Source organism: Triticum aestivum, chromosome 7D, assembly GCF_018294505.1.
Source record: "Triticum aestivum cultivar Chinese Spring chromosome 7D, IWGSC CS RefSeq v2.1, whole genome shotgun sequence".
NCBI lineage: Eukaryota > Viridiplantae > Streptophyta > Magnoliopsida > Poales > Poaceae > Triticum > Triticum aestivum.
The window spans coordinates 313,069,539-313,096,083 of record NC_057814.1 but is presented as its reverse complement, the minus strand read 5'-3'; the positions used below and the strand labels follow the sequence as shown (position 1 = coordinate 313,096,083).

The 26,545-nt window shown below is 45.3% G+C and overlaps 1 protein-coding gene across 7 annotated transcripts; it reads right to left on the bottom strand.

Moving 5' to 3' along the window:
- Window positions 1-285: 285 nt before the first annotated feature.
- LOC123171540 (golgin candidate 4) lies at window positions 286-8,619 on the bottom strand. 7 transcript variants are annotated; one of them, XM_044588992.1, is made up of 15 exons: window positions 8,256-8,619; window positions 7,440-7,538; window positions 7,061-7,150; window positions 6,832-6,978; window positions 6,511-6,643; window positions 6,352-6,416; window positions 5,847-6,017; window positions 5,590-5,694; window positions 2,824-2,931; window positions 2,316-2,612; window positions 2,152-2,217; window positions 1,715-1,917; window positions 1,218-1,272; window positions 940-1,125; window positions 286-759 (listed from the first exon to the last, which is right to left on the bottom strand). In XM_044588992.1, the coding sequence occupies exons 1-15, from the start codon at window positions 8,436-8,438 to the stop codon at window positions 511-513; spliced, it is 2,157 nt and encodes a 718-aa protein (XP_044444927.1). In that variant the 5' UTR covers window positions 8,439-8,619; the 3' UTR covers window positions 286-510. The 7 variants fall into 7 exon arrangements, with proteins under 7 accessions (XP_044444927.1, XP_044444926.1, XP_044444929.1 ...); XM_044588991.1 differs by having other exon boundaries at window positions 286-769; window positions 8,256-8,616; XM_044588994.1 differs by lacking the exon at window positions 5,847-6,017 and having other exon boundaries at window positions 286-769; window positions 8,256-8,616.
- Between the last annotated feature and the right edge of the window lie 17,926 nt (window positions 8,620-26,545).

Here is a 26,545-nt window from a genome sequence, read left to right as displayed (position 1 = left end):
GTAAGTTTAGTGACACGAGGACGGCAATTTCAGAAACATATTTTAGCGACACAAGAATGGCAACTTTAATTTTCAAACATGGCAACTCCCTTTTGGATGGCAAGTTTCAGTTTTTCTTGGATTTGTTTTTTTTTCTCTTTTCAGATGGCAAATTTAGTTGTAAAAGAGTCAAAACCAAAGTGCGCCACACGCGTGGCACTTATCATTTGGGTTTAAATAAATCCCGTTTGCAAGTTTACTAGCAAAGACCTTGATTCTCATCTTTTAGGGGTGCAACTGGTCCAGTAGAGACAGCAAGCTACATACATTGTATAGTGAATTGTTCCTTCTGTTGACTGACAGGGTCCATTTACATATTTCCTTAGATGCCACCAGGAGGGGAGAGAGAATAAAAACTTTGAATGGACTAAAATTACCACATTGTCAACAAATGAAATGAATAGCTCAAGGTCAGGTAAGCCTCAAAAGGAAAATAAGTCATCCAGCACTATATACTTGGTTCAGATCATTTTAATGGCGTCTGCATGGATGTATACATGGGCGCAAGTGGAACCATACGGAATTCATCGGAATCTGGGCGATCAAACTGATGTGGCTTTGTGGAAAGGCCAGGATTTGCAATGTGCTGTGACGCTTGTAAATTTGATGCACTCCTACTGGTAGTTTGGTTCTCTTCGTGTGAAAGCCTTGCAGCGGCTTCCGAAGCTTTTTGTTTCTCCCGTTCTTCTGTCTCCTTGAGTAGAAAGTCCACCCAGAGATCTGCAAAGGACTGCAAATATTTGGAACTTAGGGTATTGAGAAAACAAGTAGCACTAAGTTATAATTTAACCAAACTTAGAATGTCAGTTGTTTCTGACTTTTTATGTGGCTGCCATATTTTGATGCAACAGAGATATGATTACATCATCATGGGAATAACAAAGGACAAAAAGATCCCACCTGGTTATCCTGGGGTGCATGTGTAGATTTTCCTGCTGAATTTCCACCAACAAGTCCTCCAACTAGACGCCCAGGAAGACCCAAAACACCGCGGACAACAACCTTACCAACATTGCTCTGTGCAGAACCAATTCTTTGCTTGTCCTCCTCGGAGAAGCCAAGCATGCGAACCATAAGATCCAATACCTGGATGTACCCAATATTTGGATATTACTTGATGAGAATTTTCTAGTTGATAAGTTTCATGATACCATAAATAATTTGAAGGAGCCAATCACCTCTTTGCTGTGATTCCGTTGGAAGTATGTAACTAGTAGTTTGATCACAATTCGTCTGCAAGAGAAATTCACTTGTCATATATCCACGTAGCTCATGCGAAAATAAAAGCACAAACAGGCATATACATCCAGTTGGAACATCCTGCAGAAAGAAAACTTTAGCATAAATATGATCACCGTTTTCAGATATGTTTGACATTAACAGATGTCACAATATGGCCACCAAATAGCCAGCAGACAAGTGCCAATCACTAAATATTGGTTATTCCACCTTTCGTATTTATTTTTTCTAAAAAGGATTGAGCCCAAAATATTATTGGTGGGATTTACTGTGTACATGATTGTTCTGCAAAATTCTGAATGTTTTTAAGGTATACATAGTAGGCTTCCACACAGTATGTAGTATGCCAGACCCTGTTTCAATGCATAAAACAAATATCATCTGTGTGTGCACATACGTATTCATCAAAACCATCAGAGGGGGCAATAGTCAGCACCTGTCAACAGAGTTATCTGAATCAAGTGACATCCTATTGACTGTTGTCATGCTTTGTTCTAGCGCATGCCTTAATCTTGAATTGTCATCCTCAAGCTTCTGCAGGGAGCGCTTCCCATCCGCTAACATCTTCTCGGCTTGAGAAAGTTTGGCAACTACCTCGTCCTTTTCCCTTCTTGAAATTTCAATTCCTTGATTTGCCACCTGCAAAATCTAATAGCTTTAGTGATGACATTCAGAAATGGCAACATAACATTCTTGCACTGCTTAGAAATCAAAGTACACGCACTAAGAAGCATATTTTCTTTACTACAAACGCCTTCACTCAAAAGAAATTCAATCAATTGGGTGAAAATGAGTTGAATCATACTGATAATAGTATGTTCCAAAGTTGAGAAATGCTTGCTAAAGTAAAGTGGAGGTATTAGCAGTTCTTACCTTCAGTGACTCAGATAATTTAGCCAATGCTTCTCTAGCCATAGCTAAATCATCCCCAAGTCGCTCCTGTATCATATGTAAAAGTGCACAAAAATCAAGCTGAAATCTTGCAAATATAGAACATTAGGATTCAAAGCAAGGATAGTTTGAAACGTTCCGATCACCTTTGCTTCACTCTCGGCATAGTACTGTCCAAGGGCACTCTGCAGATTAAGCAGTTCCTGATCTTTTGATTCAAGTGCATTCATACAGTTTGCAAGCTTGTATTGCAGATCTTCTATCTGTTCATTTGACCTCGAGCGTTCATCATTTATGGTCTTCTTACTCTCCTCCTGCTTTGTCATCTCAACCTTTAATGCCCTCTCTAACTGCACTATATGAGCTCTTTGCTGCTCACAGATTGCCCGCAACTCTTCAATGACTTTGCTATCTTCATCCATCTTTTCTTGGTCTTCAAGGTCCTACGAAGAATAACAAGTTTGCTATTAAGAATGATACTACCACATCATTCTATTTCCTTTTAAGCAGATGAGTTTTTGCATAAAGCACACAACATACTACATTGTTCAAATGAAGTTACGTGGAATAGCTTCTGCACAACCTAATCCTCTCTCCATCTTATTAGGTAGCTGAATTGCAAGTGTGAGAACTAAAAATTGAGACTAGTGTTACCTTATCTAACAAATGCTGCTTCAGCCGAGACAAATTTTGTAATGCTCTGTCTCGCTCGTGAAAAGCACCCTGTAAAGCTTTCTTCAATGAAGCCATCTCGTCCTTGACCTTCATAGTGGAACTACAAGCACATTAGTATTTTTGTTCCCTTGAAAATTTATATATAGTAATACCTGGAGAGAGTGTTGTACCCAGCATAAGCTGGTGGTTGCTGACTTCCGCTTTCGGATTCGTGTCCAGCGGGATAAGCGTGCCAAAGTCGATAGAACGATGTGGTGGAAGCTCAAGGGGGAGGTAGCTCAGGCGTTCAAGGAGAGGGTCATTAAGGAGGGCCCTTGGGAGGAAGGGGGGATGCGGACAGTGTGTGGATCAAGATGGCGACTTGCATTCGTAAGGTGGCCTCGAAGGAGTTTGGAGTGTCCAGGGGAAGGAGAAGCGAAGATAAGGATACCTGGTGGTGGAGTGATGATGTCCAGAAGGCAATTAAAGAGAAGAAAGATTGCTTCAGACGCCTATACCTGGATAGGAGTGCAGACAACATAGAGAAGTACAAGATGGCGAAGAAGGCCGCAAAGCGAGCTGTTAGTGAAGCAAGGGCCAGGGCATACGAGGACCTCTACCAACGGTTAGGCACGAAGGAAGGCGGAAGGGACATTTATAAGATGGCCAAGATCCAAGAGAGGAAGTCGAGGGATATTGGCCAAGTCAAATGCATCAAGGACGGAGCAGGCCAACTCTTGGTGAAGGACGAGGAGATTAAGCATAGATGGCGGGAGTACTTCAACAAGTTCAATGGGGAGAATGAGAGTTCTACCATTGAACTAGACGACTCCTTTGATGAGACCAGCATGTGTTTGTGCGGCGAATCCAGGAGTCTTGAGGTCAAGGAGGCTTTAAAAAGGATGAAAGGAGGCAAGGCGATGGGCCCTGATTGTATCCCCATTGAGGTGTGGAAAGGTCTCGGGGACATAGCGATAGTATGGCTAACCAAGCTTTTCAACCTCATTTTTCGGGCAAACAAGATGCCATAAGAATGGAGACGGAGTATATTAGTACCAATCTTCAAGAACAAGGGGATGTTTAGAGTTGTACTAATTACCATGGAATTAAGCTGATGAGCCATACAATGAAGATATGGGAGAGAGTCATTGAGCACCGCTTAGGAAGAATGATAAGCGTGACCAAATATCAGTTTGGTTTCATGCCTGGGAGGTCGACCATGGAAGCCATTTTCTTGGTACAACAACTTATGGAGATATAGGGAGCAAAAGAAGGACTTGCACATGGTGTTCATTGACTTGGAGAAGGCCTATGATAAGATACCGCGGAATGTCATGTGGTGGGCCTTGGAGAAACACAAAGTCCCAGCAAAGTACCTTACCCTCAATCCCTCATCAAGGACATGTACGATAATGTTGTGACAAGTGTTTGAACAAGTGATGTCGACACTGATGACTTCCCGATTAAGATAGGACTGCATCAGGGGTCAGCTTTGAGCCCTTATCTTTTTGCATTGGTGATGGATGAGGTCACAAGGGATATACAAGGAGATATTCCATGGTGTATGCTCTTTGCGGATGATGTGGTGCTAGTTGACGATAGTCGGACGGGGGTAAATAGGAAGTTAGAGTTATGGAGACAAACCTTGAAATCGAAAGGGTTTAGGCTTAGTAGAACTAAAACCGAGTACATGATGTGCGGTTTCAGTACTACTAGGTGTGAGGAGGAGGAGGTTAGGCTTGATGGCCAGGTGGTACCTCAGAAGGACACCTTTCGATATTTGGGGTCAATGCTGCAGGAGGATGGGGGTATTGATGAAGATGTGAACCATTGATCAAAGCCAGATGGATGAAGTGGCGCCAAGCTTCTGGCATTCTCTATGACAAGAGAGTGCCACAAAAGCTAAAAGGCAAGTTCTACAGGACGGCGGTTCGACCCACAATGTTATATGGCGCTGAGTGTTGGCCGACTAAAAGGTGACATGTTCAACAGTTAGGTGTGGCGGAGATGCGTATGTTGAGATGGATGTGTGGCCACACGAGGAAGGATCGAGTCCGGAATGATGATATACGAGATAGAGTTGGGGTAGCACCAATTGAAGAGAAGCTTGTCCAACATCGTCTGAGATGGTTTGGGCATATTCAGCGCAGGCCTCCAGAAGCTCCAGTGCATAGCGGACGGCTAAAGCGTGCGGAGGATGTCAAGAGAGGGCGGGGTAGACCGAATTTGACATGGGAGGAGTCCGTTAAGAGAGACCTGAAGGATTGGAGTATCACCAAAGAGCTAGCTATGGACAGGGGTGCGTGGAAGCTTGCTATCCATGTGCCAAAGCCATGAGTTGGTTGCGAGATCTTATGGGTTTCACCTTTAGCCTACCCCAACTTGTTTGGGACTAAAGGCTTTGTTGTTGTTGTTGTTGTTGTTGTTGTTGTTGTTGTTGTTAATACCGCACACTAACAAAACCATATGTTGCAGGTCCATAACTTGGGTTAAAAGGTATCCATAGTGAAATGTACAGCCTATTACTTTTGACAGTGTAAGATTGCTCTCTTACTAGCTAAATTGTAGAAAATTTACTTTACCAAAGTACAAAATTGGGACTTTGGGAGTATGCATTACGGTTATAATTTCACTTCAAAGATCTGAACCTAACAAATAAAACAATAGGATGCTTAGCAGTCTATCTCATGTGTCTTCATGAGCTACCACATTCCAAATTATTATATATTTGTAATATGTGTAAATCACAACTGAAGAATATTTTACCTTCTCCACATCAGAAAAATTGTCAACATCAGAAGTACTATTGTCAACTTTTTGTGTTGTGCTTTCCATATTAACAAGCTCTTCGTAAAGGCTGCCCTTCGCTATCTACAGAAGCAAAAGACTGCTGTCAGATTCCTCAGCCACATAATGAGTCCAGTTACAGTTACGGCATAACAATATTCGTAAAACTGCAGTAAATATATAATCGCTTTTAAGCATTACTTAAACATTAACGTGATTGCTACATTAATTTAGACCTTCAAATCTGAATTCTCCTTCTGTAGAGCCATCACCATACTTCGAAGGCTCTGAAGAGATCCATCTGATGCACGCTCATTGTCCCTTGTACTCAACTCATCTTGCAGGCATCTCAACTCTGCTTTCTTCTCACTTAATTCCTTATGTAACTCTTCCATGGTAGTTGCTACCTGTGAACGTGTAAATACAGCACGTTCATTATTCCATACGTAGCCAGCAATGTTATTATGGCGGTAAGGCACCCTACAGCAGGCAGCCAGCGCCTTGACGCCTAGGCGCATAAGATGGGTAAAAATCTAAGGCGTTGCCAGGGCGCCTTGCCGCCTAAGCGTCCAAGGCAGGACGCCTTAAAAACATGGGTAACCAGATAAATATAACCACGGAGTCCTATCTGTCATCTAAATGCAGGACAGGAATTCTAATGCTAGAGAAGCATATACAGACCCGAGGAGCAGATAATTAATGTATCAATTTCTCTTCTATTTATATTAACTATGAGCTTACCATCTCCTTATCGACCTTCAGTTCATTTAGCTGCTGCTGAAGAAATTCGTTCCTCTTGTTTTCATCTGAGGGGAAATAATATATTTCAACAGAAAAAAAATACAAGATGTTGTGCAAACTACTTCAAGTTGGAACAGCTTAGGTTTCGCACTGACATACCTTCTAACCTCCGTGTTGTATCATCTTCTTTGTTTGAATAGCACCTTAGTTGCTGTTTCAATTGTTTAATTTCATTTTCAAGACTAGCCTGTTTAGAAGCAAAATATGCTCTTTCTTCCACCAGTGCATCTCCCTGTAACATAATATGCATTCAATAAAGAATAATAGTTGTTTCTTGCAGCGTGCTGTTCTTAACAGGTAATGATAGAACAAAACACAATCTTGTCAATAACTTCCAAAGAGGAGTGAAGCGTGAACACAATATAAGTTATGAATTTTTATAGATTAATAATGTCGTGATGACACTGCTTATAGCTATACCTTATAATGCACTGGCAATGGGTGCGGACCATTTTTCTGTATAACCTGTGAAGCACCACCACCATACCCATTCTGTTTTAAGACACTCGATGTTTTTTCTTGATCTGTGTTCCTTTGCATTCTGCTAGGTGATCTTTGCAAAGTACCCTATAAAAACTGAAGTTGGTGACATGGCATACAGCATGCTAAGTGATCAGTACTAGATGTGGATATCAAATTACTCGATTACATTAGAATTGCCTGAGACTGCCTTATAGTTAGAGCTCTCCATACTTCTTCTCAATGAGCCATTTTCTTCACGAAGTTTTACCAGTTGCTCCTGTCATAACATATGCACCGCTGGATGCTCAGAAATATTGTGAGCCATATTGTCACCGAGTTGATAAATATGTTGTATGCTTTCAAATGTCATCACCAGTTTACCATTAAACGAATTAACTGTTTTACTGGCACTAAGCCGCCAAAGAAGCTCAATGCATGCGTCTAGCATCTAAAAAACAATGTTTTCAGCATCAGCAATCTAATTCTGATAAACAGATACGCAATAGGGTTTTGTGTGTGTGTGTGTGTGGGGGGGGGGGGGGGGGTGACCTTCCAATCATGCATACCTCCTTTTCCTTCAACATGGCAGCATAATTGAAGGACAATGCCTTTATTTCAGCCTCAGAAGCTTGAATTTTTTCAATATCTTCCTTGAGTTTAGAAATCTACAGCAAAAATATGCTAGTGCATCAGGGGGCACTGCACTGATACTGCTCTACTTCCACAGTTAGCCACATAGAAATACAGCACAAATATGTGTTCATAACAAGTCTAAATCATGCAACCATGCATTAAAGCCTTGCCCAACCATACCAAATAATAGTTTGCTATGCGATCCAACATTTGGAGAGTGATGGAACATCAATAACATCTAACAAAAGCCCTGTTATTAAAATACTTATAGGTAGCAACATATACTTCACTTGCATCGGATAGACATTGTCAGACTAAGATGCACAGTTAACATATCACCACATATACCAAATTCATTTGGAACATACCTTCTCTTCAGAGGTGGTTCTCTTCCCAATACCTTTTTTTTTTGCGAGGTCACTTCCCAATACCTTTAGCTAACCACTAGCCTAACCATTTTATTTCCCTTATTGAGTGAACTTCCAAGGGAAGTACGTATCTGTTAACAGACTAAAACTACAGCATCGCACAAAGTAGTCAAATAGCAAGGGTTAGCTCATCAGCACGAATTGCCTTCTAATATCAGGCGTGTGCGGGCTAGGCCATTTATATATCTAACAAGTATATGCACTCAAACTCGCGAACGAACAGCATCGGGCAAACAAGAACATGTCTCGTGGGAGCCTCTACTCGGACCATTTTAACACGAGACGAGACGTGCGTGGGCAGAATAAGGAAGGGCCCGTTACCTCGTCCGGCTCGGCGGGGTCCGGGCGGGTGTACCGCCTCCGCCGCCCGGACGACGGAGGCGTAGGGGCGTGGTCTCCGCGCCGAGATGGCCACGGCGCGGGGATCTCGTCTGCCGTGGCGTCGTCGACCTCGCCAGCGAGCCGGGAGAGGCTCTCCCGATAGGTCGCTATAGAGCTACGCATCTACGATGGCGCCACCGCTTGATGGCCGGTTGGATCCTACGGGAGCGCGCAGGGTTAGGGTTCGGGGCCGAAGTGGCGGGTTCAGGCGAGGAGGAGGAGATCTGTGAGAGGTGGGAGGAGTTTACTAACGATAGGTGGCACCATTCCGCTCGTCTTTTTCATTGGGATGCGACCGGTCTCGGGTGAGGAGGTGTCCAGGTCTTGGTTACTAGGGCCGCCGCCCTGGTGGTGGTAGCGTGGTGCTCATGGACAGAACCCGTGCCTTGGTGCTGTCCGGTCACCATGGCCGTGTAGGCGGCGTGGTTGCCGGGGTGTGGCGTTCGGTGGCGATGAATGTTGGCCAAGGTGAAAATCTGTTCTATCTTCGGACGGACCGGCGGCGGCGAAGATCGTTCCCTTCTTGAAGGCGTCGTCGCGGCTCTCATTGCCCGTCATGCGGCTCCGGGGAAACTCTGGTCTTTGGATTGGGCGATGGCGGCACTCCGGTGTTGTTTCCTTCCTGAAGGCGCCGCCTTGGAGCACATGGTTCGTCATATGTAGCTTCATCTCTGTTTAGTGGTAGTGTTAGGGGTGGTGTTGCTGCGCTCAGCGTCTATGTATCCTGCCCTGGGTGTGTGCGTGTATTGCGATGGCGTGACGTGTTTATACTGGGTGCTTGTTGATTGATGCTTTATATATAAAGCAGGGCGAAAGCCTTTTTCAATAAAAGGGTCAAAGGTTAGAGATAAAGACATGTTTCTTTTCCCTTCCTTAATCTCTGTTATCTTGCCCTAATCTGGCCTTAATAATAAAACGACTATTGCTTCTACCCGTTCATTGTCATTAATTTTTTTAAAAAAATGTAGATTTGACTAATAAACACGCATCTACCTGTAAGAAAAGAAAACGATTCGGCCTCTGTTTTTTCCTGTCTCGGGCAAACGAACCGGGCCACATCGCTGCGTAGGGCTCGGCCCATGCTGCCTCCTCTCTATTGGACTGCTGCCCCGTTGCTTTGCCAGTTTTTTCTCTAAGAAAAGGAAATCCTGATTCGTCTACAACTTGAAGCAGATTCCTTTACAACCTGGGAGGCTCCGCTACGATCAAAATTGGCTTCGACCTAAACAAGTCATCGATTTCAAGACGCCTCCGGAGCATTAGCGCGATAGCGGCTGGGATTGTGGGGTTATGGAGTTGAAGAGGATTAGGTAGTGATGGCCGCGCCGCCGCTACGGAATACGAGCGCGATCCAGCGGCTGCACCTCGCCCTGCGCCTTCTGCTGCCGGCAGTGCACGCGCCCCTCGCAACCCCCTCGGCCACGCGCCCCCGCCACTTCACCCAGCTCCACCCCCGACCAGTCGTGCCACCAACGGCGCGAGGTTTTCGTTGTCATCATCGTCACCCTCAAGGTACAACTCTTCTTTCCCGAGAAAGACGAACATTCGGGGCTGGTTGCCGGATCCCGCTGAGTCAGTGCTTGGAGCCGGATCCCACCGCTACCGCTGGTGGTTGGGGCAGGGAGGGAGGGATTGGCGCACTAATCTGAATTTAGACATGGTTAATGTCAGTTGAATCATCAACGATCTGCGCTGGTAATGGTTACAGAAAAGCGGATGCTTGAAGGAGAAGGGAGCAACGAGGAAATTTGGGACTGGCTGATGACGTGAAAGTGTTCAGCGCGGGCACCCTGCATGTTCTACAAGACGTTGATTGCTTCTGACACCAGCATGCAGGGGGCTTCTCTCCTCTGCTATATGGCGCTGGGGACCAAGAGATTTTATTACCTCTAGGTGACTTGGTAGTGGCTTTTTTGGTTGGCCTGTGAAGGATTGCGGCCTGCAGAGGCCGTCCCAAGAGTTTCTGAGCTCGTGGCCAATAATGACATGCACGGCATCAAATGGAGGTTCCGACATATAGCTCATGTTCAGTTTATTTGTTTGGCTGCGGGTCCACATATAGTTCTTCGTCATATATATGTAGGAGTTATACAATGCTACGATATAACATGCGAATGGAAGGCATGAGAGATGATTTATATTTATACAGAACCAATCAACAGAGGAAGATTGTTGGTCAAGTTTTGCTATCGTCCATGACTCCGTATGGTAGACATTTGCTCTCTGCTCACTGTAAGAGGCAATCATCATCACATATTTTTGATTACTAGACCAACAAAGAATGGTGTTGAAAAATTCATCGCATTGGAGAAAACTGAATACGTCTATAAGTTCTTTAATAATACATATTACAAAATGTACCTTTTTGAAATTAAACTATTATATATTTCAGTATTATATACAAACTGTAAGTATTCGTGGGTATAGGGAATATTTATCTTAAGATTGTATAAAAAATGTTTATCCAACAACAGACTTGATTATACTGATAACTTTCAGCTTGCATAGGGACCACTTGTGGTACAAATCACGTATGCCCCTTTGGCCCTTTTTGTTATCCTTGCACCTTTATGCATCAAGCTTGATGATAAATTCTTGGACTATAGAAAATCTTTCTTGCATATTCAAAACTAATATGCAAAGACACGTACCAGGTAAGGTGACCGAAGACTATTGCTTCCATTTATTCAATGGTGTTCATGTAGCACATTGCTATCTGAGGTGCCATTTCCTGCAGCGGCGGGTTGGAACTGAGAGGTTGAGATAATGGGTGGAGGAAGAAAAGGAATTATTTAACGGTAAAAAAAGCCGCCAATGCTATCTACTCCCTCTGTTCCAAATTACTTGTCGTGGTTGAACTAAAACCACGACGAGTAATTTAAAACAGAGGGAGTAGGATCATAAAGGTACATGTTCAACATGATTGATATTGCACCACTAGAATATTTATATAGTTGAACCTAATTTTCATGCCCTGCGTTTTCCCGTTGGAACGCATGGGTATGTTTGCTAGTAATAACAAACCAACGATTGCTTTTGGTCGTCCGTCATAGGCTTTTTTTTAGAAAAGTCACTGCTGAATTACGTATTCAACCCGCACTCCTATTTTAAGTGGCTTATCTGAGAAAACATTTTGTTTATGCAAAAAAGACCCTCCAATTTGGGGTATTCAACCCGCGGTCCAAGCAGATTTGTAAAGAAAAAAAAGCACACACGAAGCACGGGCTCACCCCCTCCCCATCTCGCTCATGAAGCCGCCGCGACCACCCACGCCGACCGCTTCTCCGGCGAGCTCCGGCGCCACGCAACACGCCCCCGAGCTCCCCACAGTCCGCGCCTCCCTCCCTCCCCCCCGGGCCAGATTCTCTGCTCTCGGCCTCTATCGCCCACTCACAACCCTACCCCCGTGGCTAGGGTTTCGGGCAAGCCTTCGCCGGCGCGTCTCCGGCGGCCCCAGGTTCGTCCCTCCTTCCTTCTTGGCCGGGATCCACCACCCCTACACCTCACCTTCTCTTCATATCCTTTGTTGGGCTTCTTCACGGAGATGTGAAGGACGCCATGGATCTGCAAGTCCTCAAGGTTTTATCTTGTCCCCATCCCCCCTTCTTGCCCCTTCCTCATCTCGTTTCCCTCCCTTCTCGCGCAGGTCAGCAGGGAGGAACCCTAGCCAGCAGCACCTCCTCACCTCGGATGACGCCTCTGCTGCACCAAGATAGGGCAAGCAACCCCCATCTGCTCTCTATCTCTCCCATTAGCACAAGCCCAGGTTTTTTCTAACAAAATCTACCATTAGCACAAGTCCAGTTTTTTCTAAACAAAATTCTACTACTACATGCCAAGTCCATGAACAGATCTTTTTTATTGATGAATTGATATCCTTCCAAACATAGACAGTGTATATATGTGCTATTTTCATTTTTGTTCCCACTACTAGGGAAAACCTTATACACAGCATCTTAGCAGTAGCGCTGGACAAAATCATGCGCTACTGCTATTTAGTAGTAGCGCGTGTAAATAAACCGCGCTACTGCTATCATTTTAGCAGTAGCGCGTACTAGCAAAACGCGCTGCTGCTAAGTTTGAATTGGGCGCACATGGCTAGCCCCACTTAGTAGTAGCGCGTATCTGTACCAAGCGCTACTACTATGCTCCGTAGCAGTAGTGCTTTTCACGAACCCGCGCTACTACTAACCCTACCTTATCCTCCCCACGCGACCGACCCTCTCACTCACTCTCCCTCTCAGTCACTCTCCCCCGCATGCCCCGTCGTCCGCCGCCGCCGCCGCGCTGCTCCTCCATCGAGGTACTCCCTCCATCCCTCCTCCCCCCTCCTCCCCTCCCTCCTCCCCCCACCACGCCCTCCTCCCTCCTCCTCCGGCCGCCCCTCCTCCCTCCTCTGTAGGCAGCCCTCCTCCCACCGCCCCTCCCTCCTCCTCCGGCCGCCCCTCCCCCTCCTCTCTCCTCCTCCTCCCACCCCTCCTCCCTCCGTCCTCCTCCCTCCTCCGATCCCACCGGCCTCCTCCCCCTCCTCCTCTTTCCTCCCTCCTCCTCCTCCCTCCTCCCTCCATCTCTATTTTTTCTGTTTTTACTATAGTTTTTTACTATTGTATAATGTAGTTTTTTTTACTGTTTTTAGTAAGCGTTTAATAGAATTAGTAAGAAAATTAATAGAACTAGTTGAACTAGTTTATTTTTAGTAAGAACTAGTTTATTTTTATTTATAGTAAGTGCTTAGTTGAACTAGTTGAATTAATAGAAGTAGTCTAATTAAAATTTTACTATAGAACTAGTTTATTTTTAGTAAGAAAAATAATAAAACTAGTTTATTTTTAGGTGTATTTAACAGTATTCCAGGTCGATTCGTTTTGAAGTGGGCATGTCATATTTTGAACATGTCACATTTGTTGTTATTTTTTTGGTTAAAGCAATTATCCCCGCATCGACGTCGATGATGCCTATCCCGCATCCTCGTCGTCGACTCGGCGGAGGACACCTGCTTGATCAGAGGGGCCATGTCCGGGACTGGGCTCCGTCGGGCTGGTACTGGGAGGTGCTACCTTCCCGGGGGCGCAGCCTGGTGAGGAGCCAGCCCGTCGTTGACCCGAACTGTAACACCCCGCATGTAACTTGCCATATTTGTAACTTCGACTCTTGCCATTTCCGGCTATGTGATATGTTTTCCCTCCGTTGTCGGGTTTTGTCTTTCGTTTTGTATTTTGTCATGTCATGCATTTTCATATCATGTCATCATGTGCATTGCATTCGCATACGTGTTCGTCTCATGCATCTGAGCATTTTTCCCGTTGTCCGTTTTCCAATCCGGCGCTCCTATCTCCTCCGGTGCACCCCTCTTGTTTTCTTTCGTGTGCGTGTGTCAAACTTTCTCGAAATGGACCAAGGCTTGTCAAGTGGTCTTAATATACCACCCGGAGACTACCGGTCATGTTTCGTTCCATTCGGAGGTCGTTTGGTACTCCATCGGTTAACCGGGCATCCGCAAAGTCCATTTGAGTATCCAGCAAAACCCCCCCAAAAACCAGCCCAAAACCCACCAAACTCTCTTCCATGCTCTAGGTCGTTCGATCACGATCGTGTGGGCGAAAACCGCACCTCATTTGGAGCCTCCTAGCTTCCTCTACCTATAAATATGTGGGCATCCCGAATTACAACTGCAGACGAACCCTAGCTCCTCCCTCCGCGCCGCGCCGGACGCGTCCGCCCGCGCCGGACAACGTCCGCCGCCGCGCCCCGTCCAATCGTGGAGCGCCACGTGTCCCGCCGGCCTCTCCACCGCGCCGGCCCGCCGGGCCCGTGACCGGCCCCCTCGGCCCGCGCCCGCGCCCCGTCCGCCGCCTCCCCGCGCGCCCGCCGCCGCCGGCCATCGCCGCCTCGCCGCCGCCGCTGCGCCGCCCGTGCCCGCGTCGCCGGTGACTCCCCGCCGCCGCCCGTCGCCGGGGCCCCGCCGCCTCCCTCGCCGGCCGGCGACCCCCACCGCCGGCCTCGTCCTCTCCCGTCGCGGGCCCCTCCTCCCTTCTCCTCCCGCCGGCAAGCCACGCGCGCCACCGCCGGCCCGAGATCGAGCTCGAGCGAGCAACGCTCGATCCAGATCTCTCTGTACGTTGACTTTCTCACGTCTGTTTTTTTTCTCTAAGTCTGGAATCTTTCTCAGCATGTGCTCCTGTTCGAGATGCGATAACTTCTTGCATGTAGCTCCGATTCGCGCGTATAATATATCAAATTGTTCGCCTCGTGATGCTCTACATTTTGTTCAATTTCACGATGTTCATTAGAGGTCATCTTGATGCCAAAATCTTCGTTGGAAGAGGGCTAGTTGCTGTTATTCTCTGGTTCTTATCAGAACTTGGAGATTTGTCATTTTTGTATCATTTAATCTGTGCATCTTTTGAGCATGAGCTCTACATGTGTTTTGAATTATGTCATGCCATCTTTCCAGTGGTGTAGTCCATGTATTTTTGTGATCTCTGTGGTGACTAGCACAACCATGCAAAGTAGGCCCCGTAATATTTCTGATTTCAGGGACTTAGTGAATTCTCAAGTCCTTGTCTGCTGTAATTTTGTTGCCATGTAAACTTGACGTTACAGAGAGATCCATGTATATTTTGGAGATGTTCAGTAAGGATGTTTTGTAGCTATAGTTGTAATTGATCCATTCCTGCAATTCTTTGCAATTATGGAGTGCCATAGAATGACTCAATCTTGCTCTACTTTTGCTATAAAATATTTCTGGCAGATTCTTAACATGATATGCAATCTTGCCAAGCTTATTGTAGTTGATCCATACATGCTATGCAATTGTTCTTGCCATGGATAGCTTCATAAACATGCCATCTTGCTGTAGGTATGCTTGGTTTATCATGCATTGCTCTGTAGTGAGTATATCAAGCTCACAAAGAGGCCTACATATTAATATTTCTGCCATGCTCTGTTTTCCGCTAAGTCTGAAACATATTAGCGAAACTTGCTATGTTTACATGCTTGCCATCATATCTTCTGTTCCTTTTTGGCTTATGGTCAGTAAGGGACTTTTGTCATGTGCATTTAGTAGAACACTACCATGCCTTGTTTTGCTATGTTAAGTTCCTGTAGCATGTTGATTTCGTGCTCTGAACATTGCTACCTGATGCTGATTTCTACCATGTCCTGTTTTTCACTAAGTCTGTGAACCTGTAATCTTTTGCACTTTTGCCATGCTTGTTTGAGCCTGATATGTTGTGAACTAGCAGTATCTCAGTGTTCATATTTTGTCAAGCATCTCCTGTAGATTACTACCATATGCTTCGTTGCTATGTTGGGGTGCCGTAGCATTGTTACTTGTTGCATTTTAAGTGATATCTTGCTGTTAATCACAGATTCGTGTCATTTTTGTTTTGCTTGCCATTTGCAAACCGTGCATCCGATTTCGGTGATCTTTATATCGATTTCGACCGAAATCGCCTCATCTTTCCAGTGGCATGCTTGGTTTGCCAAGTTACTGCCATGTTCATCATTTTCCTTCCGGAGCACGCATATGCATCGCATACCATATCTTGCATATCATACATGTTTTGCATCATGTTGCTTGCGCATTTCTCGTTGTTGATTGTGGTTCCGTTTGTTTGTGTTCTTGTCTTGGGTAGAGCCGGGAGACGAGTTCGTGTACGAGGAACCTGTCGAGTACGCTTACGAGGATCAAGCTTTCGACAACTCTGAGAATCTTGTAGGCAAGATGACCACCCCTCGAAATCACTTCTATCTTTGCTATGCTAGTTGTTCGCTCTATTGCCATGCTCCGCTTCCTATCACTTGCTATATCATGTCTCCCATTTTAGCCATGTCGGCCCTAACCATCCTTTCCTAGCAAACCGTTGTTTGGCTATGTTACCGCTTTTGCTCAGCCCTTCTTATAGCGTTGCTAGTTGCAGGTGAAGTTGAAGTTTGTTCCCTGTCGGAACATGGATATGTTGGGATATCACAATATCTCTTATTTAATTAATGCATCTATATATTGGTAAAGGGTGGAAGGCTCGGCCTTATGCCTGGTGTTTTGTTCCACTCTTGCCGCCCTAGTTACTGTTATACCGGGATTATGTTCCTTGAGTTTGCGTTCCTTACACGGTCGGGTGATTTATGGGACCCCCTTGACAGTTCGCCTTGAATAAAACTCCTCCAGCAAGGCCCAACTTTGGTTTTACTATTTGCCGCCTAAGCCTTTTCCCCCGGGTTTTCGCGAGCCCGAGGGTCATCTTATTTTAACCCCCCCGGGCCAGTGCTCCTTCGAGTGTTGGTCCGAACCGAGCAGCCTGCGGGGCCACCTCGGGGAAACTCGAGGTCTGGTTTTACTCGTAGCTTGACTTATCCGGTGTGCCCTGAGAACGAGATATGTGCAGCTCCTATCGGGATTTGTCGGCACATTCGGGCGGCTTTGCTGGTCTTGTTTTACCATTGTCGAGATGTCTTGTAAACCAGGATTCCGAGACTGATCGGGTCTTTCCGGGAGAAGGTTTATCCTTCGTTGACCGTGAGAGCTTATGATGGGCTAAGTTGGGACACCCCTGCAGGGTATTATCTTTCGAAAGCCGTGCCCGCGGTTATGAGGCAGATGGGAATTTGTTAATGTCCGGTTGTAGATAACTTGTCTCTTGACCCAATTAAAATACACCAAGTGCGTGTGTAACCGTGATGGTCTCTTCTCGGCGGAGTCCGGGAAGTGAACACGGTCTGTGTTATGTATGTCGTAAGTAGGTGTTCAGGACCTCTTCTGGGTCATTGCTAGATGACGCCCGTTCCTTTGCTTCTCTTCTCGCTCTCATATGCGCAAGTTAGCCACCATATATGATTTTGCCGCTGCAGCTCCACCTCTTTGCACCATTCCCCCCTTTAAGCTTAAATAGTCTTGATCTCGCGGGTGTGAGATTGCTGAGTCCCCGTGACTCACAGATTCTACCAAACAGTTGCAGGTGCCGACGATGCCAGTGCAGATGATGGCGTCGATCTCAAGTGGGAGTTCGACGAGGAACGTGGTCGTTACTATGTGTCTTTTCCTGATGATCAGTAGTGGAGCCCAGTTGGGACGATCGGGGATCTAGCATTTGGGGTTGTCTTATTTTCATCTGGATTTTGACCGTAGTCGGTCTATATGTTTGTATTTTGGATGATGTATGATATTTATTCATGAATTGTGTGAAGTGGCGATTGTAAGCCAACTCTTTATCCCATTCTTGTTCATTACATGGGATTGTGTGAAGATGACCCTTCTTGCGACAAAACCACTATGCGGTTATGCCTCTAAGTCGTGCCTCGACACGTGGGAGATATAGCCGCATCGTGGGCGTTACACGAACCTTCTTTGGTGGCGGTCGCGTGGGCCAGTGACAGTGCGGAGGCTTTCGTCCCCCGCGGAGGCGGTACGTCACCGTGTCAGCGAGGAGGACGAGCACGTCCGTCGCTACATGGTTGCGTTGGAGGGCAGGTTCTCCAATACCTGGCAGGTTCTTCAGGGATCTCACTGGAGCTATGATCCTATGATGGTTCCTTCTCTTTGGGTGTCCACCGCCCGCGCCGATACCCGTCGTTCGCTAGGGTTTTAGCTGTATTAGTAATGTTATATGTATGATACTATTTGAGATGCATTAGTGATAATATTCGACGATGTATGGACGCAAGAGATGATTTAGTTTTGCTTATTAAATGCATGCTAATTTGAATACTTATTTATTTTACGATTTGGTTTTGCTTATCGAATGCTCAAATTGGAGAAGTACTCCTATTTTGAATGCTCAAATTGGACCCCACTATGCAAGGCGTATGCATTTGATTAGTTGATAGCTTATAGGGTTTTTGTTTTTGCAAAAATCAAGGAGCACCTCCATCATCCCCGCCTTCGTCCCCGTCACCGACCCCCTCCGACCTCGAGGTGAGACCAGCCAAATCTCCATGTCAATATGAGTCCTATAAGATATTTTGAAATGTTTTTGTTCGTATTTTCAACCATTGAAATGCAATGACCATCAAAGTTGAATGCTCATATTGAAGGAAATATGCCCTAGAGGCAATAATAAAGTTGTTATTTATATTTCCTTATATCATGATAAATGTTTATTATTCATGCTAGAATTGTATTAACCGGAAACTCGATACATGTGTGAATACATAGACAAAACAAAGTCTCCCTAGTATGCCTCTACTAGACTAGCTCATTAATCAAAGATGGTTAAGTTTCCTGACCATAGACATGTGTTGTCATTTGATGAACGGGATCACATCATTAGGAGAATGATTTGATGGACAAGACCCATCCGTTAGCTTAGCATAATGATCGTATAGTTTTATTGCTATTGCTTTCTTCATGACTTATACATGTTCCTCTGACTATGAGATTATGCAACTCCCGAATACCAGAGGAACACCTTGTGTGCTATCAAACGTCACAACGTAACTGGGTGATTATAAAGATGCTCTATAGGTGTCTCTGAAGGTGTTTGTTGGGTTGGCATAGATCGAGATTAGGATTTGTCACTCCATGTATCGGAGAGGTATCTCTGGGCCCTCTCAGTAATGCACATTACTATAATCCTTGCAAGCAATGTGATCAATGAGTTAGTTACGAGATGATGTATTACGGAACGAGTAAAGAGACTTGCCGGTAACGAGATTGAACTAGGTATGATGATACCGACGATCGAATCTCGGGCAATATGTTGTTATGCGGTGACAGAGGGAACAACGTATGTTGTTATGTAGTTTGACCGATAAAGATCTTCATAGAATATGTAGGAGCCAATATGAGCATCTAGGTTCCGCTATTGGTTATTGACCGGAGATGTGTCTCGGTCATGTCTACATAGTTCTCGAACCCGTAGGGTCCGCACGCTTAACGTTCGATGACGATTTGTATTATGAGTTATGTGATTTGATGTACCGAAGGTTGTTCAGAGTCCTGGATGAGATCGCGGACATGACGAGGAGTCTCGAAATGGTCGAGACGTAAAGATCGATATATTCGAAGGCTATATTCGGACATCAGAAAGGTTCTGAGTGATTCGGGTATTTTTCGGAGTACCGGAGAGTTATGGGAATTCGCCGGGGGAAGTAGTGGGCCTTAATGGGCCATACGGGAAAGGAGAGAAGGGCCTCAAGGGGTGGCCGCACCCCCCCCCCCATGGGCTGGTCCGAATTGGACTAGGAGGGGGTGGCGTCCCCCTCCTTCCTTCTCCCCTCTTCCTCCTTCCCTTCCTTCTCCTAGTTGGACTAGGAAAGGGGGAAACCTACTCCTACTAGGAGTAGGAATCCCCCCCTTGGGCGCGCCCCTTGTGGCCGGCCCTCCTCCTCCTCCCCTCCTTTATATACGGGGGAGGGGGCACCCCATAGACACACAAGTTGATCTTTTAGCCGTGTGCGGTGCCCCCCTAGACAGTTTAACACCTCGGTCATATCGTCGTAGTGCTTAGGCGAAGCCCTGCGCCGGTAACTTCATCATCACCGTCACCACGCCGTCGTGCTGACAAAACTCTCCCTCAGCCTCAACTGGATCAAGAGTTCGAGGGACGTCACTGAGCTGAATGTGTGCAGATCACGGAGGTGTCGTGCGTTCTGTACTTGATCGGTTGGATCGCGAAGACATTCGACTACATCAAACGCGTTACTTAACGCTTCCGCTTTCGGTCTACAAGGGTACATGGACACACTCTCCCCGCTCGTTGCTATGCATCTCCTAGATAGATCTTGCGTGATCGTATGAATTTTTTTGAAATACTGTGTTCCCCAACAGTGGCATCTGAGCCAGGTCTATGCGTAGATGTTATATGCACGAGTAGAACACAAAGAGTTGTGGGCGATAATAGTCATACTGCTTACCAGCATGTCATACTTTGATTCAGCGGTATTGTTGGATGAAGTGGCCCAGACCGACATTACATGACCGCGTTCATGAGACTGGTTCTACCGCCGTGCTTCGCACACAGGTGGCTAGTGGGTGTCTGTTTTCTCCAACTTTAGTTGAATCGAGTGTGACTACGCCCGGTCCTTGTTGAAGGTTAAAACAACACACTTGACAAAAAATCATTGTGGTTTCGATGCGTAGGTAAGAACGGTTCTTGCTAGAAGCCCGTAGCAGCCACGTAAAACTTGCAACAACAAAGTAGAGGACGTCTAACTTGTTTTTGCAGGGCATGTTGTGATGTGATATGGTTAAGACGTGATGAGATATAAATTGTTATATGAGATGATCATGTTCTGTAAAGTTATCGGCAACTGGCAGGAGCCTTATGATTGTCTCTTTATTGCATAAGATGCAAGCGCGATGTAATTGCTTTACTTTATCGCTATGCGATAGCAATAGTTGTAAAAAGCAATAGTTGGCGAGACGACCATGTGACGACACGTTGATAGAGATCAAGATGATGGAGATCATGGTGTCATGCCGGTGACAATGGAGATCATGACGGTACTTTGGAGATGGAAACCAAAGGCACAAGATGATGATGGCCATATCATGTCACATATTTTGATTGCATGTGATGTTTATCTTTTATGCATCTTATTTTGCTCAGTACGATGGTAGCTTTATAAGACGATCCCTTACTAAAATTTCAAGGTATAAGTGTTCTCCCTGAGTACGCACCGTTGCGACAGTTCTTCGTGCTGAAACACCACGTGATGATCGGGTGTGATAAGCTCTACGTTCACATACAACGGGTGCAAGCCAGTTTTGCACACGCAGAATACTCGGGTTAAACTTGACGAGCCTAGCATATGCAGATATGGCCTCGGAACACTTAGACTGAAAGGTCGAGCGTGAATCATATAGTAGATATGATCAACATAGTGATGTTCACCATTGAAAACTACTCCATCTCACGTGACGATCGGACATGGTTTAGTTGATTTGGATCACGTGATCACTTAGATGATTAGAGGGATGTCTATCTAAGTGGGAGTTCTTAAGTAATATGATTAATTGAACTTAATTTATCATGAACTTAGTCCTGATAGTATTTGCATAACTATGTTGTAGATCAATAGCTCGCGATGTAGCTCCCCGTTTATTTTTGATATGTTCCTAGAGAAAAACTATGTTGAAAGATGATAGTAGCAATGATGCGGACCAGGTCCGTGATCTGAGGATTGTCCTCATTGCTGCACAGAAGAATTTTGTCCTTGATGCACCACTAGGTGACAGGCCTATTGCAGGAGCAGATGCAGACGTTATGAACTTCATCAAGCCAAAACTCACATTTTGAAAACTTCGCATAGAATTGATACTCTCTGAGCTTGTCGAGCACCAATCGCAAATGTTTGGCATGATCCTTCTTATTCTTGGAGAAGACCAAGATATCATCGAGATACACCAGGACGAATTCATTGGTATAGGGGTTGAAGATGAAATTCATCATCCAAGAGAATGTTGGAGGAGCATTGACAAGGCCGAAAGACATGACAGTATATTCATAAGAACCAAAGCTTGTTCTGAATGCTGTCTTGGGAATATCTTCTTCACGAATGCGAATCTGATGATAACCCATACGAAGGTCAAGCTTCGAGAATACTTTAGAACCTTTGAGTTGCTCGAATAGCTCATTGATGTTGGGAACTGGATACTTGTTCTTGATTGTCTTCTTGTTCAATGGACGGTAGTCGACACAAAGTCGTTCCGTGCCATCCTTCTTCTGGACAAAAAGAACACCACAACCCCATGGAGATGAACTCAGTCTGATCAAACCCATACGCTCTTGTTCATCGAGCTGTTTCTTCAATTCCTTCAGCTCCTTGGGAATTTGAGAGATGGCATTCAGTGCCAGGCTCAAGATCAATGACGAACTCAACTGGCCGGTGAGGAGGCATACCCGGAAGCTCTTATGGAAAGAAATCTTGATACTCACAAATGACTGGAATTTGAGAGATGGCATTCAATTCTCCCTTCTCATTGAGAGAAAACAACTGAATGGTTTCATTGTTGGGGAACGTAGTAATTTAAAATTTTTCCTACGCACACGCAAGATCATGGTGATGCATAGCAACGAGAGGGGAGAGTGTTGTCTACGTACCCCCGTAGACCGAAAGCGGAAGCGTTAACACAACGCGGTTGATGTAGTCGTACGTCTTCACGATCCGACCGATCAAGTACCGAACGCACGGCACCTCCGAGTTCAACACACGTTCAGCTCGATGACGTCCCTTGAACTCCGATCCAGCCGAGTGTTGAGGGAGAGTTTTGTCAGCACGACGTCGTGGTGACGATGATGATGTTCTACCGACGCAGGGCTTCGCCTAAGCTCCGCTATGATATTATCGAGGTGTAATATGGTGGAGGGGGGCACCGCACATGGCTAAAAGATTGTTGATCAATTGTGTGTCTAGAGGTGCTCCCCTGCCCCCGTATATAAAGGAGCAAGGGGGAGGCCGCCGGCCAAGGGAGGAGAGGCGCGCCAGGAGGAGTCCTACTCCTACCGGGAGTAGGACTCCCCCCTTTCCATGTTCGACTAGGAGAGGAAGGGGGAAAAGGTGGAGGGGAGGAAGGAAGGGGGGGCGCCGCCCCCCTCTCCTTGTCCTATTCGGACGGGGGGGGGGGAAGGGGCGCGCGGCCCTGCCCTGGCCTCCTCTCCTCTCTTCCACCTAGGCCCACTAAGGCCCATTAAGTTACCGGGGGGTTCCGGTAACCTCCCGGTACTCCGGAAAAATCCCGATTTCACCCGGAACACTTCCGATGTCCAAACATAGGCTTCCAATATATCAATCTTTATGTCTCGACCATTTAGAGACTCCTCGTCATGTCCGTGATCACATCCGGGACTCCGAACAACCTTCGGTACATCAAAACATATAAACTCATAATATAACTGTCATCGTAACATTAAGCGTGCGGACCCTACGGGTTCGAGAACTATGTAGACATGACCGAGACACCTCTCCGGTCAATAACCAATAGCGGAACCTGGATGCTCATATTGGTTCCCACATATTCTACGAAGATCTTTATCGGTCAGACCGCATAACAACATACGTTGTTCCCTTTGTCATCGGTATGTTACTTGCCCGAGATTCGATCGTCGGTATCTCGATACCTAGTTCAATCTCGTTACCGGCAAGTCTCTTTACTCGTTCCGTAATACATCATCCCGCAACTAACTCATTAGTCACAATGCTTGCAAGGCTTATAGTGATGTGTATTACTGAGTGGGCCCAGAGATACCTCTCCGACAATCGGAGTGACAAATCCTAATCTCGAAATACGCCAACCCAACAAGTACCTTTGGAGACACCTATAGAGCACCTTTATAATCACCCAGTTACGTTGTGACGTTTGGTAGCACACAAAGTGTTCCTCCGGTAAACGGGAGTTGCATAATCTCATAGTCATAGGAACATGTATAAGTCATGAAGAAAGCAATAGCAACATACTAAACGATCGAGTGCTAAGCTAACGGAATGGGTCAAGTCAATCACATCATTCTCCTAATGATGTGATCCCGTTAATCAAATGACAACTCATGTCTATGGCTAGGAAACATAACCATCTTTGATCAACAAGCTAGTCAAGTAGAGGCATACTAGTGACACTCTGTTTGTTTATGTATTCACACATGTATTATGTTTCCGGTTAATACAATTCTAGCATGAACAATAAACATTTATCATGATATAAGGAAATAAATAATAACTTTATTATTGCCTCTAGGGCATATTTCCTTCAGTCTCCCACTTGCACTAGAGTCAATAATCTAGTATTACACAGTAATGATTATTACACCCATGGAATCTTGGTGCTGATCATGCTTTGCTCGTGGAAGAGGCTTAGTCAACGGGTCTGGAACATTCAGATCCGTATGTATCTTGCAAATTTCTATGTCCCCCACCTGGACTAAATCCCGGATGGAATTGAAGCGTCTTTTGATGTGCTTGGTTCTCTTGTGAAATCTGGATTCCTTTGCTAAGGCAATTGCACCAGTATTGTCACAAAAGATTTTCATTGGTCCCGATGCACTAGGTATGACACCTAGATCGGATATGAACTCCTTCATCCAGACTCCTTCATTTGCTGCTTCCGAAGCAGCTATGTACTCCGTTTCACACGTAGATCCCGCCACGACACTTTGCTTAGAACTGCACCAACTGACAGCTCCACCGTTCAATGTAAATACGTATCCGGTTTGCGATTTAGAATCGTCCGGATCAGTGTCAAAGCTTGCATCAACGTAACCATTTACGATGAGCTCTTTGTCACCTCCATAAACGAGAAACATATCCTTAGTCCTTTTCAGGTATTTCAGGATGTTCTTGACCGCTGTCCAGTGATCCACTCCTGGATTACTTTGGTACCTCCCTGCTAAACTTATAGCAAGGCACACATCAGGTCTGGTACACAGCATTGCATACATGATAGAGCCTATGGCTGAAGCATAGGGAACATCTTTCATCTTCTCTCTATCTTCTGCAGTGGTCGGGCATTGAGTCTTACTCAATCTCACACCTTGTAGTACAGGCAAGAACCCTTTCTTTGCTTGATCCATTTTGAACTTCTTCAAAACTTTGTCAAGGTATGTGCTTTGTGAAAGTCCAATTAAGCGTCTTGATCTATCTCTATAGATCTTGATGCCCAATATATATGCAGCTTCACCGAGGTCTTTCATTGAAAAACTCTTATTCAAGTATCCCTTTATGCTATCCAGAAATTCTATATCATTTCCAATTAGCAATATGTCATCCACATATAATATCAGAAATGCTACTGAGCTCCCACTCACTTTCTTGTAAATACAGGCTTCTCCAAAAGTCTGTATAAAACCAAATGCTTTGATCACACTATCAAAGCGTTTATTCCAACTCCGAGAGGCTTGCACCAGTCCATAAATGGATCGCTGGAGCTTGCACACTTTGTTAGCTCCCTTTGGATCGACAAAACCTTCCGGTTGCATCATATACAACTCTTCTTCCAGAAATCCATTCAGGAATGCAGTTTTGACATCCATTTGCCAAATTTCATAATCATAAAATGCGGCAATTGCTAACATGATTCGGACAGACTTAAGCATCGCTACGGGTGAGAAGGTCTCATCGTAGTCAATCCCTTGAACTTGTCGAAAACCTTTCGCAACAAGTCGAGCTTTATAGACAGTAACATTACCGTCAGCGTCAGTCTTCTTCTTGAAGATCCATTTATTTTCAATGGCTTGCCGATCATCGGGCAAGTCAACCAAAGTCCATACTTTGTTCTCATACATGGATCCCATCTCGGATTTCATGGCCTCAAGCCATTTTGCGGAATCTGGGCTCACCATCGCTTCTTCATAGTTCGTAGGTTCGTCATGGTCTAGTAACATAACCTCCAGAACAGGATTACCGTACCACTCTGGTGCGGATCTTGATCTGGTTGACCTACGAGGTTCAGTAATAACTTGATCTGAAGTTTCATGATCATTATCATTAACTTCCCCACTAATTGGCGTAGGTGTCGCAGAAACTGGTTTCTGTGATGATCTACTTTCCAATAAGGGAGCAGGTACAGTTACCTCATCAAGTTCTACTTTCCTCCCACTCACTTCTTTCGAGAGAAACTCCTTCTCTAGAAAGGATCCATTCTTAGCAACGAATGTCTTGCCTTCGGATCTGTGATAGAAGGTGTACCCAACAGTCTCCTTTGGGTATCCTATGAAGACACATTTCTCCGATTTAGGTTCGAGCTTATCAGGTTGAAGTTTCTTCACATAAGCATCGCAACCCCAAACTTTAAGATACGACAACTTTGGTTTCTTGCCAAACCATAGTTCATAAGGCGTCGTCTCAATGGATTTCGATGGTGTCCTATTTAGAGTGAATGCAGCCGTCTCTAAAGCATAACCCCAAAACGATAGCGGTAAATCAGTAAGAGACATCATAGATCGCACCATATCTAGTAAAGTACGATTACGACGTTCGGACACACCATTACGCTGTGGTGTTCCGGGTGGCGTGAGTTGCGAAACTATTCCGCATTGTTTCAAATGAAGACCAAACTCATAACTTAAATATTCTCCTCCACGATCAGATCGTAGAAATTTTATTTTCTTGTGACGATGATTTTCAACTTCACTCTGAAATTCTTTGAACTTTTCAAATGTTTCAGACTTATGTTTCATTAAGTAGATATACCCATATCTGCTCAAATCATCTGTGAAGGTGAGAAAATAACGATATCCGCCACGAGCCTCAATATTCATCGGACCACATACATCTGTATGTATGATTTCCAATAAATC